Source organism: Coenobita brevimanus, chromosome 101 (genome assembly GCF_032717465.1).
Source record: "Coenobita brevimanus isolate Jiangsu-jjx chromosome 101, ASM3271746v2, whole genome shotgun sequence".
Lineage (NCBI taxonomy): Eukaryota > Metazoa > Arthropoda > Malacostraca > Decapoda > Coenobitidae > Coenobita > Coenobita brevimanus.
This window is the reverse complement of record NC_137054.1, coordinates 1,797,647-1,815,218: the sequence shown is the minus strand read 5'-3', so window position 1 is coordinate 1,815,218 and position 17,572 is coordinate 1,797,647. Positions and strand designations below refer to the sequence as shown.

The following is a 17,572-nucleotide window of genomic DNA, read 5'->3' as shown; positions in this document are numbered from 1 at the left end:
AAGGAAAGGAAAAAAGCTACAGACGAATCTGATAAAAGATTCCGCGTCGATCATCTAGAATCCGGGAACTTTTACTACACTAACCTTTCTTGGCGGTGACCAGTGGATCTTCGAGGTACTTAAGTTATTCGTAAGGAAATCAGAAAAAAAAAAAAAATCCGAACTGGTGAGTGTAAACCAGGTACACGAGAAAACTAATTTCTATAAAGCAAGACAAATTTCTGACTGCAAAGAAAAAAAAAAAAATCCAGGTATAAGAAAAAAACTGAACATGGATACGACACAGCAGCTGAAGTCACAATCTTAGTCCTCTGCCCAGCACGGATTTCCTCTTGACTAGATATGGTCTCCCGTCAGTCTGAACATAAGTCCCTCAGTGTGGCAATACCAGTGAAAGGATAGCGTGAATCAGGAAAAAAATATATATATATATTGATGATCGTAACTGTAATGCAAAAATAGGTGTTCCCGAGGGGGGGAAAAAATCAGAACAAATTTAGGAATACGCATCAAGTGCATAATCATACTAAAGTGCTGAAGTAAATCACTATCACCTTTTAGTAATGGGTAAGTATATCTCATTTTTTAAACCATTAATTCTAAATCTCTTACACTGATTAATAATATCATCAATTCTAAATCTTTGTTGTTGACTGAAGGTACTAGTTTAATGATCTTCTGAAATTTAGCTATATGCTATACGGTAGTAATTATGGCGTTTATAGCGTAATAAGTAAGTTACGCTTGTTATGCTGGGCTGTTATATTCATCTATACATCTGACCCTACGATAGGATAATTTGTAGGTTCCGGTCATTGGTTGTCACTACTGTACTGAATTCCTGTAGCTTGGAATTTACTCTGTCTAATTTCAGTTATTTTGCTACACTGTCTCTATCTACATGTACAGGTCTATTAATTTATTTAGCTATACTCTATTTCAAACCGAACTTACTTTCCCTGCTTTCATTTTTTGCTACACTATATATTTACATATCTCTTTACCTACATACATATATCTTTACATTTATCCTACTTCACTATACCGGGTACTTACTTTCTCATTTCGTTTTTTTGCTACTATGGCTCTATAATTATTTACACATTTATTTATTTATTTTTCCGTATCGTGTAAATGAAAAGATCTCCTGGTATTCTTTATCCCAACGCTCTGCCTTTCCTTCCTCTTTTTCGATACATAGGCTACATACATTCCGTGCGTCTATACGGTCGCTACAATATCTTACAATAAAGCTATTAGGGAAATAGGCCCATATATTCAAGGATTTATTGCCACCTGGGATTTTTCTGAAGGAGTGGGAATGTGTGTGTGTGTGTGTGTGTGTGTGTGTGTGTGTGTGTGTGTGTGTGTGTGTGTGTGTGTGTGTGTGTGTGTGTGTGTGTGTGTGTGTGTAAAATACGGTACCCTAATTAGTACAAACCCTTGGATTTACTTAATATATTTTCAATTCTAATTTTCTTTCTCGCTTTCTTTCCTTATTTATTTATTTACTTTTTTCTGGGGCGAGGGCCAGAGAAAGGGGGGCATCCCTCCACAGGACACAAGTCAAGCAATAGTCTGATAAATAATAAAGCTAGATAGATAAATAATAAGCTAGATAAGACATTTGACAGATAATAAGCTAGATCAGACATATCTGATAGACTGATAGATTGACAGAAATTTTGGGCAGTATTATCACTAGGTTAGGAAGCTCCCTAGCGCATTTTCGTTACTAGCTAACTTCTGCATCTAGCATGTTATCATTACCTTGATTATGTGTGTAATTTCTATCTCTGTCATAGATTGATAATTATGATATAAGAGACTTAAAATATAATGCCCGGTATACAAACTAAATAGCTGAGGAAAAGGTGCAATAAATAGTCTTCATCTTACGAGAAAACCAACGAGACTTGGTTCTTTGGCCGGTGTAGTTAATTTCTGTAGTTCCGGTATGAATTTTTTGTTTAATCTTTCGAAACAAAACCCCCTAAAGATTTGTAGCCTGAAATCCATGGTTACTGATTAAAGACGATTTATTTATTTACCATATTTATTTATTTTTTCAACAAAGCCACCTAAAGCCGTCCTTGGTATTTGGCACTGTGTTCATTTTCGCGTCGCCACGTACGGTATCTCACTAGCTGTTATTTTCCTCTTAGATTTAACAGCTGTCTTGAGGTAATCATTTAACTTTTCTTATTTACACTGCAACCCTCCGTCAATAAAGACATATCGGTATCACGATTTAGCGGCGTCTACGGCAACCTCGCTCCTGCCACCTCTTTAGGGTCCTTTAGCCCACCTTTAAATTTGAAGCCAAAATCTAACTTTTAAATTCCTTATCATAGATCTTACACTTATATTACGCACACGCATAAAAAATGTAAGTAGTTATGGTGTAAGTACAGTCCTCTATATGGTAACGGGGCCACCAAGGGATACACTGGCATTCGATAATCGGCGAATGGATTAAGTCTAATTATTTGGCTTAATTTTGTCCTATCGATAAGTTTAATGGCACTCCTACAGGTAAAGCTTCTCCTGCCGTTCACTCCCCCATACAGCAGACCTGCATGGCATTACCTACGCCGGTGAAAGAAAATTACGGCATCAAAAAGGTGTTATTCAGCTAAAGATCTCTGGACACAAACTGATACACGGACATACACATTTTTTTTTTTCATCGTTAACGTAACTTTATTATGAAAAGTTGAGTGGTATTTATTTATTTATTTATTAAGCATATCAATTTTATTCTTATCATACGGTGACCATTACAATGCACAGCCTATATACACACATAAACATCAAAACACTGCCCTACCACATCTCCCCTCCTCTTCCCATCCATGTACCCTCCCCACTAAATTTCTCCCATCGTCTTTTCACCACCTTCATCTCCCCTCCTTTTCCCCCTCTCTACTCTCCCTACTAAATTTCTCCCCTTCTTCTTCTCCCCAGGTCGTACTCTGCCCGTGCCCGTGGTGTGTCAGGTATGTGGAGACAAATCCTACGGCAAACACTATGGCGTATATTGTTGTGATGGATGCTCCTGTTTCTTCAAGAGGTCCATTAGGAAGGCTGTGTCATATTCCTGTATCTGTGAGTATAGAGTGTCAAAATTTCCTGTATTTTATAAACTTAATACCGCACCCCATTCTCAGGAGGGAAGCAAGGAGGATGATGACGATGATGGTGGTGCTGCTGCTGGTAGTGATGATGATGATGACGATGGTGATGACGATGATGATGATAACTGTTGTTCCTTTGATAACTTTTATCAGAGTTATTACCAGCCTTATTATCAGTACCGTCTATCATCAACAGTCTTAATTATATCGTATACATTCGACAATAAACAATCTCCTTAGTAGTTAATCATTGATGGGAATAATTTTCCTTTGTTCTATTTTTCACTTAAGTATTCAATCAAGTCTGTTTGTCGGGTGTTTGATAGTTGTCTGAACGAAGATAAATGCGCGATCTAGTTGTCTTTAGCTTAGTATTAAGAATGTTCATCAATACTTCAGCTCTTTTCACTGTTCTCTATTCCTCAATCCTGTATCTAATCCTATGACCAGAAGTCCACTCCTTTACCACCTGGCCACCACCTTCCCCGTCGATTCCTGGCCTTAATCACTGACTCAGGTTGATTTTATGAGTTCCAATTCATCGTCAACCCCGCCGAGTCGCTGCCGTTCAATAACACCCACTCCGGAATCCAGCTGGCAAAGAAGGGACCTGTATAGCGTGCGTTATCACTTGCAAAAACCACCCAAGTTAAAATGTATACCCTTTTTACTCTAACTTGGACTAAAACTGCCATCTCTTCATACTGAATGTTGAGTTGTACAGATAGATTAATACCAGAATATGATGCTAGTCATGAAGAAGAGCTGCGAAACGGATGCAGAACCATAATAGTCTTCTTTTACCCATTTTACTCTAACTTGGCCTAAAACTGCCGTCTCTCCACACTGAATGCTGAGTTGTAGCAATAGATTAATACCAGAATAGGATGCTAGTCATGAAGAAGTGCTGTGAAATGAATGAAGAGCCATAACACTGCCTCATTTTTTTCAGAGGTGATACCCTTTTACTCTAACGGCCTAAAATTGCCATCTTTCCATACTGAATGCCGAGTCGCAGCAATGGATTAATACCAAAATAGGATGCTAGTCATGAAGTGCGGTGAAGAAGGATGTAGAACCATAACACTTATTTTACCACTGAGCTACGTGAAATACGCTACAAAAGGACAAAAACCTAGCCCAAGTTAATATGAAACGACTATAGTTACGAATCACAGGCCCTCCAGACCCACTAGCTAGATATTGCACTGGGCTTGTATTCTCGACGTCTAAGGAGCTCCCTACCGCCTTTTCCCGATCGATTTATTTTTGGATATGGCTGGCTGATATCATTCTGTACATTATTTATCCAGAGTATGGTGATATTAGAATCATTTAAGTAACACAGAAAAGGACAGTAAGATGCAATAAGGGAAATCAATTGCTTAGGAAGAGGTGTTTAATTCAGCTTACGATATATTTTTCGAAAAATGTTTTCTGCAACACTCAATCACCCATTCACCATTTGGGAATTCTAAACTAAATATGGTAGTCCTGTTGCAGAAGCTTGAGTATGGTATGAATCGTCTGGCAGAAGAAATAAACATATACTAAAGAAAAAGGAAAAAAGAAAAGAAAAAAACAAAAGTTACCATACTGATAGGGTTCAGAATCACATAAATTTCATATCCACTAGCTTGCTCCCATTTACCTCCCCCCCAAAAAAAAAAAAATAAATAATAATAATTACAAAAACCTGGAAGAAAAAGCAAATTGGTCTCTCTCTCACACAGCACAGCAGGTCAGAAGTTACACTACCTCGCGTGTGGTATGTACAAGCTTTTTTTGCTCTCTCGACTCTACGCGTGTGGCTGTTTTTCTCCCCGCATGACTCTCGTGCGCTAGGAAAGTTAATTTGCATTTGATATTTGCCCCGGAATTTGACGAGAGTGTGCTAGGTTTTATGGGGGAAATGACTGTAAATGTAAAACGGTCGTAATGTTGAAGAGAAGTTGTATATAGCTAGCAAGGGAAATTTTCGAAATGATCTAGAGTTTTCTGTGTTCCGTATCTTTGCCTTCTCTATATACCAGTAACACTGTGCTGTGTTTCTCTGCCTTCTCTACATAACACTCTGTTGTGTATTTCTGCCTTCACTATATAACACTATATCTCTGCCTTTTCTCTATATCTAACACTGTGTTTTGTATCTCTTCTTTCTTTCTCTCTCTTATCTTTTTAATCAACTTCTTTCTATAGCCACTCTCAGGTTCTCTATATTTTTACGCGCTATTTACAAAACACTTTAATTTTTACGTAAAAGACAGTTCATTGCCTGAGACCCATCAGTCGTAAATACCTCACACCTTGGCTCGTTTTCTTGGCGGTTAAGGGAGGTCCCTAACACCTCTGTCTTACCGATTTATTTTGGATACGACTGAATAATATCGTTACTTACGTTATTTATGCCTGGCGATATTAAAATGATATAAGTAACACCGAAGAGGACGCCAAGGTTTATTAAGTAAAATAAATCGCTTACGGGCGTCCGGGAGCTTCCTTAACCGACATAGCACTGCTTGTTACTTCTTATCGTCCATATCGAGGATATACTAGGGATATCTCAACCAGAACTGGTGTAATTGTGTGTGTGTGTGTGTGTGTGTGTGTGTGTGTGTGTGTGTGTGTGTGTGTGTGTGTGTGTGTGTTTTGTGGCATGTTCAATAGGGCCTTTTGGCAGATCGGTAAAGATTAGGTCTACTGACAGTAATGAAAAGCAAGCCCAAATGGTTCCACGTCCAAACCTACGATCGACCACACTAGGCAAGTATTTCGACACACTAAGCCATAACCGAGTGCTATTTACAGACTGAAATGTATGTAGACAACTTGAGATGATCAATTTATTATACATTCTGCAACTATTTATGCTCTTTTTACACATTACTGGCTATAGTGCTTACTATTTCCTTCTCCGTCTTTCCCATAAAAACTTCCCAGTTTGTTCGTCTGTCGCGTATTTCAGTCTTTTCCCTGTCGCCCTTTTTGCCAGAGGAAGGGATGGGAAGGGAGAGTCTTCCTATCACACGTTGGTTCGATCCATAGTTCAACTGGCTTTACCCCAAGAGAAACTCGTTATGGGTCCAAGGCCTCCTGTTATTCTCTTCTTCATAAGGACTTCTATGCGTCCGACCACCTCTTTCCCCATGTTTAATGTCGGCGATTAATGTGGATGCGGATTCATGGAGGCGGGACGTGTGTGGAATGACTATAAGGGCTCAGACGGAACCAGATGATGTATTCAATTACTGTTTTTGCTTCAATATTATGACCTTGATATATCTCGAATATTTACCTGAAATCCGAATTTTGGAATTTACGGTAAACGTGAAGGAAACCTACAAGATTCCATACACAGCAACTCGTAATCTTTCATACATCGATACAACCGGTTATTTATGGATTAGTGTAACCCAGTCTAGTTTCGCCTGCCTTCAGTCTTCCAAGCTTAAATGTCTATCTATCTATCTAGAGCCCGACGCCCTAATCCCACAAAGGGTGGCCGCAGACAAAACGCCTCCAAGTCGCTCTGTCACCCACCATTTGACTGCCCTCCCCCAAATCACTCCCCCCTCCCTCATGCACCTCTCAGCTCAAGCCTAAATGTGTCCAGGTAAACTGAACAACTGTAGGATATACTTTTTTTTTTTTTAAATTCAGGACGACTTTTGCTCAGTTTTAGCTTTCATGTCCTTCTACACACCCCTGCCCCCCCATAAGTTGATTTATCTCATGTCTCTGCAGCTGGGAAGGGTGAGTGCGTGGTGGACAAGGCCCGTAGGAACTGGTGTCCGCACTGCCGCCTCAAGAAGTGCCTCGCCGTCAGCATGAACACAGACGGTGAGTACGGGGTGTTCAGGGGTCTTCTGTAGCTTTGCTGTTGATACCGTAGTTCTCCTACGTTTTGCCTTTTCCTTCACTGTTTCTGGATCCCACCTCATTGTGTCTTCTGATAGCTTTCCTACTTTTATGCCTTTGCTTTCACTGTTTCTGGATCCTACCTGACTATGTCTTCTGATGGTTTCCTACTTTTATGCCTTTGCCTTCATTGTTTTTGGATCCTACCTGACTGATTTTGCGGCTGGGATACTGATAACGCTGACGATTATAATTCCAGGAAGTCTGGTGTTCTAGCGGCCGGTAAAGCAAGTCCAGGTGAAAGTCAGGTGCTGTGATCCATGGCCATACGCTTAACATTAAATCCCAAGGGGGCAGGGAAGGCCTTAAATTTCATGTGACGATTCCTGAAACAATGGAAGAAAATGGTCTTTTTATCGTTGCTGACTGCACTCGTTTAATGTGGGATGCAGGCAAGTCAACTCTAATTACCATACGTGTTACATAAAAAACTTAAAATTTATCTCGCCTTCCCTTTGACGACGTAAGATTTAAGATTACGACTAGTGGGTTCATTACAATGGTATAATTCTTCTATCCCTAGCACCTATTCTTTAGTTCTGTACATTTTCTTGTATTTTGTTCACGCAAACTGTGTGATAGTTGAGAACAGTAGACAATTGTTCTCTCTCTCTCTCTAACTATCTATCTTTTTGGCAACCTTCCCTGGTCGTGTCCGAAAAACTCTGCTCTCAATCGATAATATAACCGATTTACTTTTGCTGTCTCTTTCACTGGTGCTGTTACTTCCGCTTTATGCTGTTTACTTGTCTACCTCCGATGGCTGTCTTGAACCACGTACAGGACAGAGTTGCTAATATTTGCTCAGGTTACGGAGAATTATTGCGCCTGGATGTTTATCTTCGTGTAATCGTGTTCTATACGTGTAGTCGATAGGTGGATTTCAGTGACCACATTAAATCGTTGCTAGTACTGATAGTTTGCCCCTTCAGTACGAGAACTCAGTAGCCCCCACGTTTTATTGGCGTAACCCGGAAACCAAAGAATCAGCCGAATAATAAGAACTACCCAAGAATCAGAAGCAAGGAAGTAATAATAATAATAATAATCTATGAAACCAGCATAGTTATTAGTACATAATCATCATCATCATCATTATCATAATTATCATCATCATCTTACACCCTATTTCCTAATAAGACTAGGATGGGTAGGCTACAGAAACCAGAAATAAAACATACCCCCCCCCAAAAAAAAAAAAAAAAAAAGGAAATTACGTAGACATATGAATCACTAGAATAAGCAATAATACTGCCATAAAACATAAAATTCCATGTCAAGCCCACAACTAAACTATAATGCGTAGCCGAGCCGAGCGAGTCGCAGGGCCGAGAGTGCCATTCCGTGGAGGCAAAAGCACACTTGAATTATGACACGAGCAAACACCTAAATATCAAGCTCCACCGCGGCACGGGAGGTCTTCACTCGATACATTAGCGATCCTCGTCAATATCGTGGCTGGCGGGGAAGGGGTGAGGGTGAGGGGGACACGGAAAAGCAAAGGTCTCGTTGTTGTTGTGTAAGTTCGGCGGACGGGGCCATGTTGGATCACCGAGCCCCGTTTCGGATGCCATTGGTCGCCTTTGGGTTTGACTTATCTCTACTTTTATCGTATTTCTGAGCCTATTTTCCTACTTTTGCGTAAAGGTATATTGAAATGAATATCTTTTTGGTTGAGCTGAGGCGTTTCTAGTGTCCACTGTTAAGGTCAAACTACGAAAAAAATCACTAATAGCAGCAAGTCATGGCCGCCCGTGGACCTATTCTTCCCGCGCACGCACCCCTGACAATCACGCATCACCAAGCGCACCTAATGGACTCTAAAAGCTACTTGAATTTTTGATGTAATGATTATTTGTCCTCTCCCTCCCCCTTGGACTGATTTTCTCATATGAAAGATTAAATAACCTTACCTGAGGTGCAACTTTATGTAAGCAAAGTACGCTCACGGAAGCTTGGTTCCGATTTAACCCTTCGCTGCTTCTGGATATTTTATTATCATGGCCCGTAATACTATCATTATTTTTTCCTACTACTAGCTACCACAATAATTATTATCATTATTTATTCTCCTCCTCCAATTTCTATTATTATTATTATTATAATTATTATTATTATTATTATAGTATTGTTATTATTATTATTGTTGTTGTTACTACTCCTACTCCTACTATCACTACTACTACTACTACTACTACTGGCTTCATTCCAATTATCATCGTTTTCATATGCACACAAGTCACCTGTTCCCAAACTATTTCATTAAGCATAATGGACCTCAGGGACTGAAGACCCTAGCCAATTCAGTTCAATGACTCCTTATTTCCGCTACCGCCGGACGATTTTATTGTTATTATCAAACTCTTTCCGAACTGGAGAGGTTAAATATGGCTATCACTGCATATTTACTACAAGAGAACTCACCCAGGCTTTAAAAATAATCGTCTCAACTGCAATAACAAGACGGAAGGGTTTGAAAGCAGTTAGAGTTGATCGAGTGGCACTTTACTCGAGGCAGCCACATTATTTTTCTATCAGGACGTGATTTACCCAGGCAGTGTAAATATAACTGGACTCTCCGTGGTCGAGGAGTTGATGTTTGCCGATCTATAAGTGGCAGTGTGGCGTGAAATTCTGGCTGGTAAAAAGGGGAATTTGTGGCCCCTTCCTTGTGAGGCAACCCTGACGTTACATCATTGCTAAGAATGCAATATCACAGACGAATAAAATACAGGAGAATAAAGGGAATGGGAGATAATATTATAGGCGACATTAAATATAAGGACGAATGAGACAGACGAATAAAATGTTGATGGCTAAAATGTCATACACGAATGAAATATCGAATCTACTCCTTCTTGACCCGTTGCCCACCTACCCACCACATTCAATTGAAATCTGATAACAACTCTGTGAGAAATGTTGTACACAAACACACACACACACACACACACACACACACACACACACGGGTGAAGAGGTACGATACACAACTTTCTCCAACTTCGCTGGCGCAGGTAAATAGCTATCAAAGCCGCTATAGTGCCGAAGGGTTAATTGTTTTGTTCCTGGCTGTACAGAGACCGGCTGCCAGCGTATGTTAGGTCTTTAAGGCATATGCTTCTCAGTTTTAATAGGGCACAAGAGAACAGATTAAAAGAAAGATGATAACACGGGAAAATGATAAATGGGACCTGGGAGATATCTGAGAGAGAAGAAAGAGAACTGAAGAAAAATACTCAGTGTGAGAGAAAAAACTGAAAGTGGAAGGTAGGCTGACGAAGAATGAGTGTGTGTGTGTGTAGTGGTGAGGGGGGGGGGAGTGAAAGGGAAATGGAGGTGAAGGGATGGGGGTGGTGGCAGGAAGTAGTGGTTCGGGTGCAGGTGGGTAATTAAAGTGGGGGGAAAGGAGGGGGAGGGAGGGGAGGAGGTGCAGGTGTGAGGTGGGGGCTATTACACCAGTCACAGGTAAGAGCCTCAGGTGCACCTGGTTGAATGGGGAGAAGAAAGGGGTGGGGGAGTAAGTGACAAATACTGAGAGAAATATATCTATCTATTTATCTTTCTTTCTCCATAAATCCATATATACTGTATGTATGGTAGCTACGTGCATAGCCGCATAGCCTATATATATATATATATATATATATATATATATATATATATATATATATATATTAGAGAGAGAGAGAGAGGCTAACAGAAAGAGAAAAATATAACAAGCAGCAGGCTATCAAATGCAAAATGACAGAACTGATTAAAATAGAAGAACATGAAAGAAAAGTATATAGCTACCGGTATATCCTGTAGTACCAGGAAGAGACAAAAGGAAGTGATAAGTAACTGAACAAAAGAGATACAAATGATTATAGTACGAACAGCAAGATTGTGTGGAGGAGGTAGCTGCAGCTGGAGGAATCAGAGTGAGCGCTGGGAAAGTACAATTTAACAGCTGAAGTCCTGTCGCTTCTCCTGTTTCTCTTTTCACTAACTTCTGAAAATCAGCCTTGTGCATGAATCCACTACAGATACCAACACCTGGCTGATCATCGCTGACAAAGAAGACCGTAGCATTTTCTACAATGCGATTTATTTTGCATGGCCTAGCCTATTTCATCAGAATGCTTCAGTCACAGGACACCATTTATATACTGTACATATCGACGATGCCATACCAAGAATTTTTTTTTTTCTCACTTCTTATCGTCAGCAAAAATTCTAGTTGCCAGTGGTTTACCGGAAATGAAGGGTATATATACTTCACATCACTTCAAAAACGTTATCTCCGAAATTGAATAAATCTGTCTGGAAATATGAAGAATTAAATATAACTTATCGTCGTGAAGGCGTTAATATTCGTGTGTGCGTGTATATATATATATATATATATATATATATATATATATATATATATATATATATTAAAGCGCTCCGCTCTGACCGAAGGGTCGGAGGATCGAATCCACTCGAGAGTCATTGGTAGACATCAGGAAGGGCATCCGGTCATAAAATGCTACACGCTCCAAACCAAAGTCCTCTACCCAGGGGAAACGCCTTAGCCCTTATCCAAAAAAAGGGGGACCTGGCGTAAAACTCACAAATATATATATATATATATATATATATATATATATATATATATATCTATCTATATATCTATATCTATATCTATCTATATATACCGGGTATATATATACTTCCTTTTGTCCCTCTTAGTTCGTTCTCCTCCATGCCCTCTCTTCCCTCCTCCCTTCTGTCCACTCCCCTCCTGCCCCCCCCCCGCCCCTCCCCACACATTACCCCACCATAAATTACAGTACTGAAAGGACTTACACCGAACACGTGTATGTGCGTTTGTGAAGCTGTGTGTGTACACGTGCCGATGTATCTGTGTGCACGTGTTGACAGACATGTTCGTTTATGGATCTCTGTGTACACGTGTCGATGGGTGGTAGCTACCCTATGTGCGTTTGTGTGGCTGTGTGTGCACGTGTTGATGGGTATGTGCAGTTGTGAAGCTCTGTGAGCACGTGTTTTTGTGGGCATGTGCGTTTATGAAGCTCTGTGGGCACGTGTCGATGGGCATGTGTATTTGTGTGGCTCTATGCACGTATCGATGGGTATGCTGATGGGTGTGGGCATGGGTGTGGGTGAGTGCTGGTGTGGGGGGGGGAGGACTGTGTGATCGTGGATGTGATCGTGGCTGTTATTGAGGACAGTTTGTGAACCCGACTTCGATAAAGGTAAATATGTTCAATCACATCGCATATAAACTTCGTAATAACGCTCGAGGGAAGAGTACGAGACTTCGAGAACGAGTTTCCAAGTTTAAGGGGTCAACAAAGGAGCACATAATTATACAGCAGAGTGAGGACATGTAGTTGTTAATGTGGTAGCAAAATAATGTCAAGTTGTATGGAATGTGTTCTTTACAGGTATATGTGCTAATGGTTGTACACACTGGCTAGTCGTGAGTGAAAGCATGGTGACAGGTGTACACGTGTGGATGTGACTGGCGCGCGTGTCAGTCCGCCTTGTGCACGTGTTGGTGTACCTGGTGCACGTGTATGCCTCATTACCTGTTTGATTCCAGCGTCACGCACACTTACCTTGCTTACCTCACACCGACCCTCCTCTCCCTCACCCTCGCCCTTCCTCTTTCTCTCCCCCTTACCCTTCCTCTCCCTCACCATTTCTGTCCCTCACTCTCACCCTGCCTCACATTTTCCTTTCCACACCTTATTCTCTCCCTCAACCTTCCACACCCTTCCCATTCCTCACCCTTTTCCTCCTTCATCCTTCCCCTTCCTCACCCTTTTCCTTCCTCACAATTCTCCTCCCTCACCCGTTCCTTATCTCACCCTTCCCCTCTCCCTCCCTCAACAGTCCCTGACATGCCCTTCTCACCCATCCCTCTTTCTAGTTCTCCCTCATCCCTCCCTCACCTCTCTATTTCTCCCTCACCCCTTCGGCATCCTACCCCCAGCCTCTCCAGGGACTCCCACCCATGCACGTGTTCACTAACCTCCCTATTAACCCTCACAAAGCCTCAATACGGCAACTGGGTAAGCAAAACTGGTGTTATATTGCAGTTTCGTAAATCATGTACACGTGTTCAGAAGCATAAACACAAATAATGCCTTCAATTTTGGACCATGCATGCGATATAAAGCCACTTTTGAATGGTTTATACGATATCATAATTTACCTCCCTATTCTTGCTATCCCCAGACGATTTTATAAACCTTGGATGAGAGTTATTCGAACTGGAGGGGTTAGGTATAGGTTTTACTCACTCCTTCAATATCATGGCGCTCTCCGAAGCTGAGGAAAATCGTCTGGTGGTAGCATGAATATATATTAAAAAGATATTCTCAGTCTCATGTGTTAATCTGTTTGTTATTCTGTTGTATTAGTGAAGTACATGTGGGGTAGCCTACAGAAGCATATCTCACGTGTACCGTATGTCGGAGTGACAGTTTTCTACATTAATTCTGCCCTGTTTATTATTCATTGGCTTGCACAGTCACCCATGTAGCAAATGTGTACTTTGTTCCCTCCCAAATCTACACTAGCGTCGAGCTTTCCTTTCTTTCACTTAAAACACACACACATACACACACACACAGACACACACACACACACACACACACACACACACACACACACACACACACAAGCTGAAGCAATCTTTTACCATATCCATAAAAATATACCGGTACAGAACTAATGAATAGTAATAACGAGTGGTTACGGTAATCATCCAAAAAAAAACGTGTTGTATTATGTACTGTACCTGGTAACTATCATAAATAAGAATTATCTGTAAAACCATGAAATATTTGCTGTATACGCTTTCCGATTCACAGCAAAACATAATGAATAACACGACTTCCTTCAACAATAAGGTCTGAACTCAAGTCCATCTTACTGAAAGGCAGGAATCTTGAAGTGGCTGTGCCGGAGAACTATAGGAGTGTCTTAGATACGTAGTCTTGCAATGATCCACCAGGGAGGGAATCTTCCATATTATCGTAAGAGAGATACACAGACGAAAACCAGGAACAGGATCTTGACTGCAGTTTTAAGGATGATACGATGAAGAAGAGTAAACCAAATCCTCACGAATATCCACGTTACTCAGCAAAGACAGTTGTGAGTGTTGGTGGGTCTTCACTTCCTTCTTCGGCAGTTGTAAAGACAAGAAGCGATAGAAAAAAAAATACAGCTAATAATAACCCTTAAACTGGCTCTAACCACTGCACCACGTTATTATTATTATAATTATTATTATTAATTATTATTATTATTATTATTATTATCATCATTATTATTATTATTATTATCTTATTGCTCTGGTTTCCGGCAGACGATTATATTCAGGTGAGGATAGACCCGAAGTAGCAAAATGATTAATCCGTAGATGCATAGTCAGTGTTGCGTGCAGTTTCTCCCCCATCAATTTGCTTCTTACACATAAGTATTGCAGGTATACAAGTGAAGGTTAATCCCCACTCCCCTCCACCACATTAATTTTAGGAAGGGCAAGAAGAGATGGGGGGAGGGGGGGAGGAAGGGATAGGGAAGATATAACAGTGGGAACAGAAAGATGATGGGGAGAACACCTTGCAGTTTTCTGAGTAGGTGTATTGATAGTAGACTACTTGTTTTACTGTAATTTGTTCACGTATTTGCAAGCACGTACACGCCGATGTACACTTTTTTACACACACACACACACACACACACACACACACACTCACCTTCCCATCACCACCTTGCCTACATAAAGTACTGCATGCCTCATTCATCAGCCGCCCCTTCTGTAACTACACACACACACACACACACACACACACACACACACACACACACACAGCTTCCCATGTAAAAAATTCAAAGTTCGATATTTACGATACTGACTTTTTCTTTCTCACATCAAAAAATCATTGACGCGACAAAAAATCGGGGGGAATCCGATAATAGGTTACGGTACTTTTATCGGCTTAGAGAGTGCGATTCATTCTCAGCTCCACTCATGCTCATAATTGCACTTAATTCCCATCTTCCTCGACCATTCCTGTTCCATAAAATTCGGTATTATCAAATGGTAGCTGAGAGAGAGAGAGAGAGAGAGAGAGAGAGAGAGAGAGAGAGAGAGAGAGAGAGAGAGGAAAGCAAGTTATCCGATATTTTTCTCTACAATCCAATCAATAACAGTTTGTCCCCACATTTCACATTATCAACACAGATATTTTTCGCGTAACTGCTATAGGCTAACTGGCCCACAATCTTATCAGTGGGAATTAGGTATCTTTTTACACCCCCCCAACACAATCATCATTAGATAATCTCCCCATCATCATCATCATCATCACATCCCTATATCCCGATAATACACACAATCACCAATACCTTCAATATCTTTTTCCTGTAAACTACACAATCAATGATATTTTTTCCCCATACACTGAACGCTGAACATTCTGGTGCGACCTCCAATGCCCCATACGTGTGACCGCCAGGAGGAAAGGAGGCTCAGGGGTCCGTCGACTTAGATTCTGCAGCAGCTCTAACCCGGTGCTTCGTTTCATCTTCTCGGTCACATGAATCAAGTGTGGCCGCACCTTTAGATACGTTTTCCTAGGCCGAACTATGGTTTTCTTTACTGAATTGTACGGCGGGCAGCACCACACCCTCCCTCTTCGCTGCCGCCCCGCCCTACCCAACATCTCGCCCATCACGATACGCGGGATTATCGTAACAATACCCTGCAAGGGCCACCGTCTATTAAACTGCCAACACACCTGCGATTTTTATGCCAACCTGCATGTGATTAACCCCGTATGTGTGTGTGTGTGTGTGTGTGTGTGTGTGTGTGTGTGTGTGTGTGTACTATACCATTAACACTACAAGCAATATTATTATGGGCGTGTACGACTATTAGGCAAGGTGAGTACGATACACCTGACACGACGATGCACTTTTCGTACGAAGGTGCATGAACATTTTCACCTTAAGTGGAGGCTGTACCACTGAACTGCCATTTTTTTAAGCGACCGAGTATTCAGTAAATATACAAATAAATAAATAAAACAAATAAATAGATAAGCCGTGAACCCTTATCCGACCGAGGTTTCCTACAGGTGAAGAAACTTGTCTCGTGAAATAAAACTGTTTACAAAGGCTTAAAGAGAAAGGACATATGAAATCCGGTACGGAAAGGCACTGCGAAAATACAAGCAGCAGTTCAACATTTATGGAGACTTACGTTCAAGATTGTACTTTTCATTATAAGATTATGTTGCACAGAAATTTTTACCTTTACGCCTAATCCGTATCATATTTAGCATGGCAGATACTCACTGATTATCTTCCAAAGCAAAGTTAACAGAACCTTTACACACAAGACTGAGCGTCGTAAACCCAACTCAATTTGCCTGAATAACTGCTATGAATATAGTAGAGGTAGTGTAAGTTGTGTTTATAGTCATCTTGTGGGAGTATAACGGATATACCTTTGTACTGGCTTGGTGTGGTTCTTGAGGCATGTGTTATTGTGGCATTAACAGATGCCTAAGCAGTTCTCGCAGCGATTCAGTTGCAACATTACAACTAAATATTTTCATCCATCCACTAACTCGACCTAAGCATGCCAAACTTCAGGTGACTTCACTAATTGACGAGCCAAATGGTTTCCTGTAACACCTCCATGTTGAGCTGTGGTTTGGTGGGTTAAGGCGCTCTAACCAAACGGGACTTAGGGTTTGCATCTGAGAGGTGGCTGGGGTTTACTACTCACATAGTACCACTCACGGGCGTGCGAGGCTGGTAACCCTCCCAAAAAGGCCGGAACTAAGTATCATAGCCCCGAGCCCATACACTCCTGATGGGGGAAAAAATGGATAGTGGATAGGCACAAATATTTCATTGTGCTTGTCATACTTTCCAGCATCAGCATCGTTTGTAGAAGTTACGTAGGCCTACAAGAAAAAAATCATCATATCATCGTACCATATAGCATTTTTAAGACGCTCTCGTATGTTCCTTTGGACTTTTGGACACCGACACATCCTGCTTACATTATATAGCCTACTAGAGAAAATTAACGTTTCCTAAGCAGAAATAACAGAAAAGACGAGGTTCTATAGGGAGCTTACTAAGAAGAATATTACTCCTTCATGTTGACTGAGGTGATTGGTCAACACATCTCACCCTAACCTATATCTTAAACTAGGTGCCCTAAATCACCAAACATCTTTCACACACACACACACACACACACACACACACACACACACAGACTGTAATGTGTACTTGAATTCCTGTTAATCTGCCGCACTTACACTTAGCATCGGCGTCGGGCAATAAGAGGATCAAATATTAACTCAGCCAAGCGATTCTGATCCCCTTCCCCGTGCACCCGGATCAAATATTGACATGTGAACTCCCTTACTCACGCGATAGATGGCGTGGCCGCGCTAAGTAGGTGGGATTGTAGTCTATTTTCAAAGGAT

The 17,572-nt window shown here is 41.0% G+C and overlaps 1 protein-coding gene across 1 annotated transcript in view; it reads left to right on the top strand.

Moving 5' to 3' along the window:
- Nucleotides 1–17,572, top strand: part of LOC145414886 (photoreceptor-specific nuclear receptor-like) — a 38,968-nt gene that overhangs the window by 16,080 nt on the left and 5,316 nt on the right. Inside the window, exons 3-4 of the mRNA XM_080284303.1 lie at nt 2,968–3,108; nt 6,882–6,977. Of these exons, the coding sequence (XP_080140429.1) occupies nt 2,968–3,108; nt 6,882–6,977 (237 nt within the window). The remainder of the gene's footprint in view (nt 1–2,967; nt 3,109–6,881; nt 6,978–17,572) is intronic.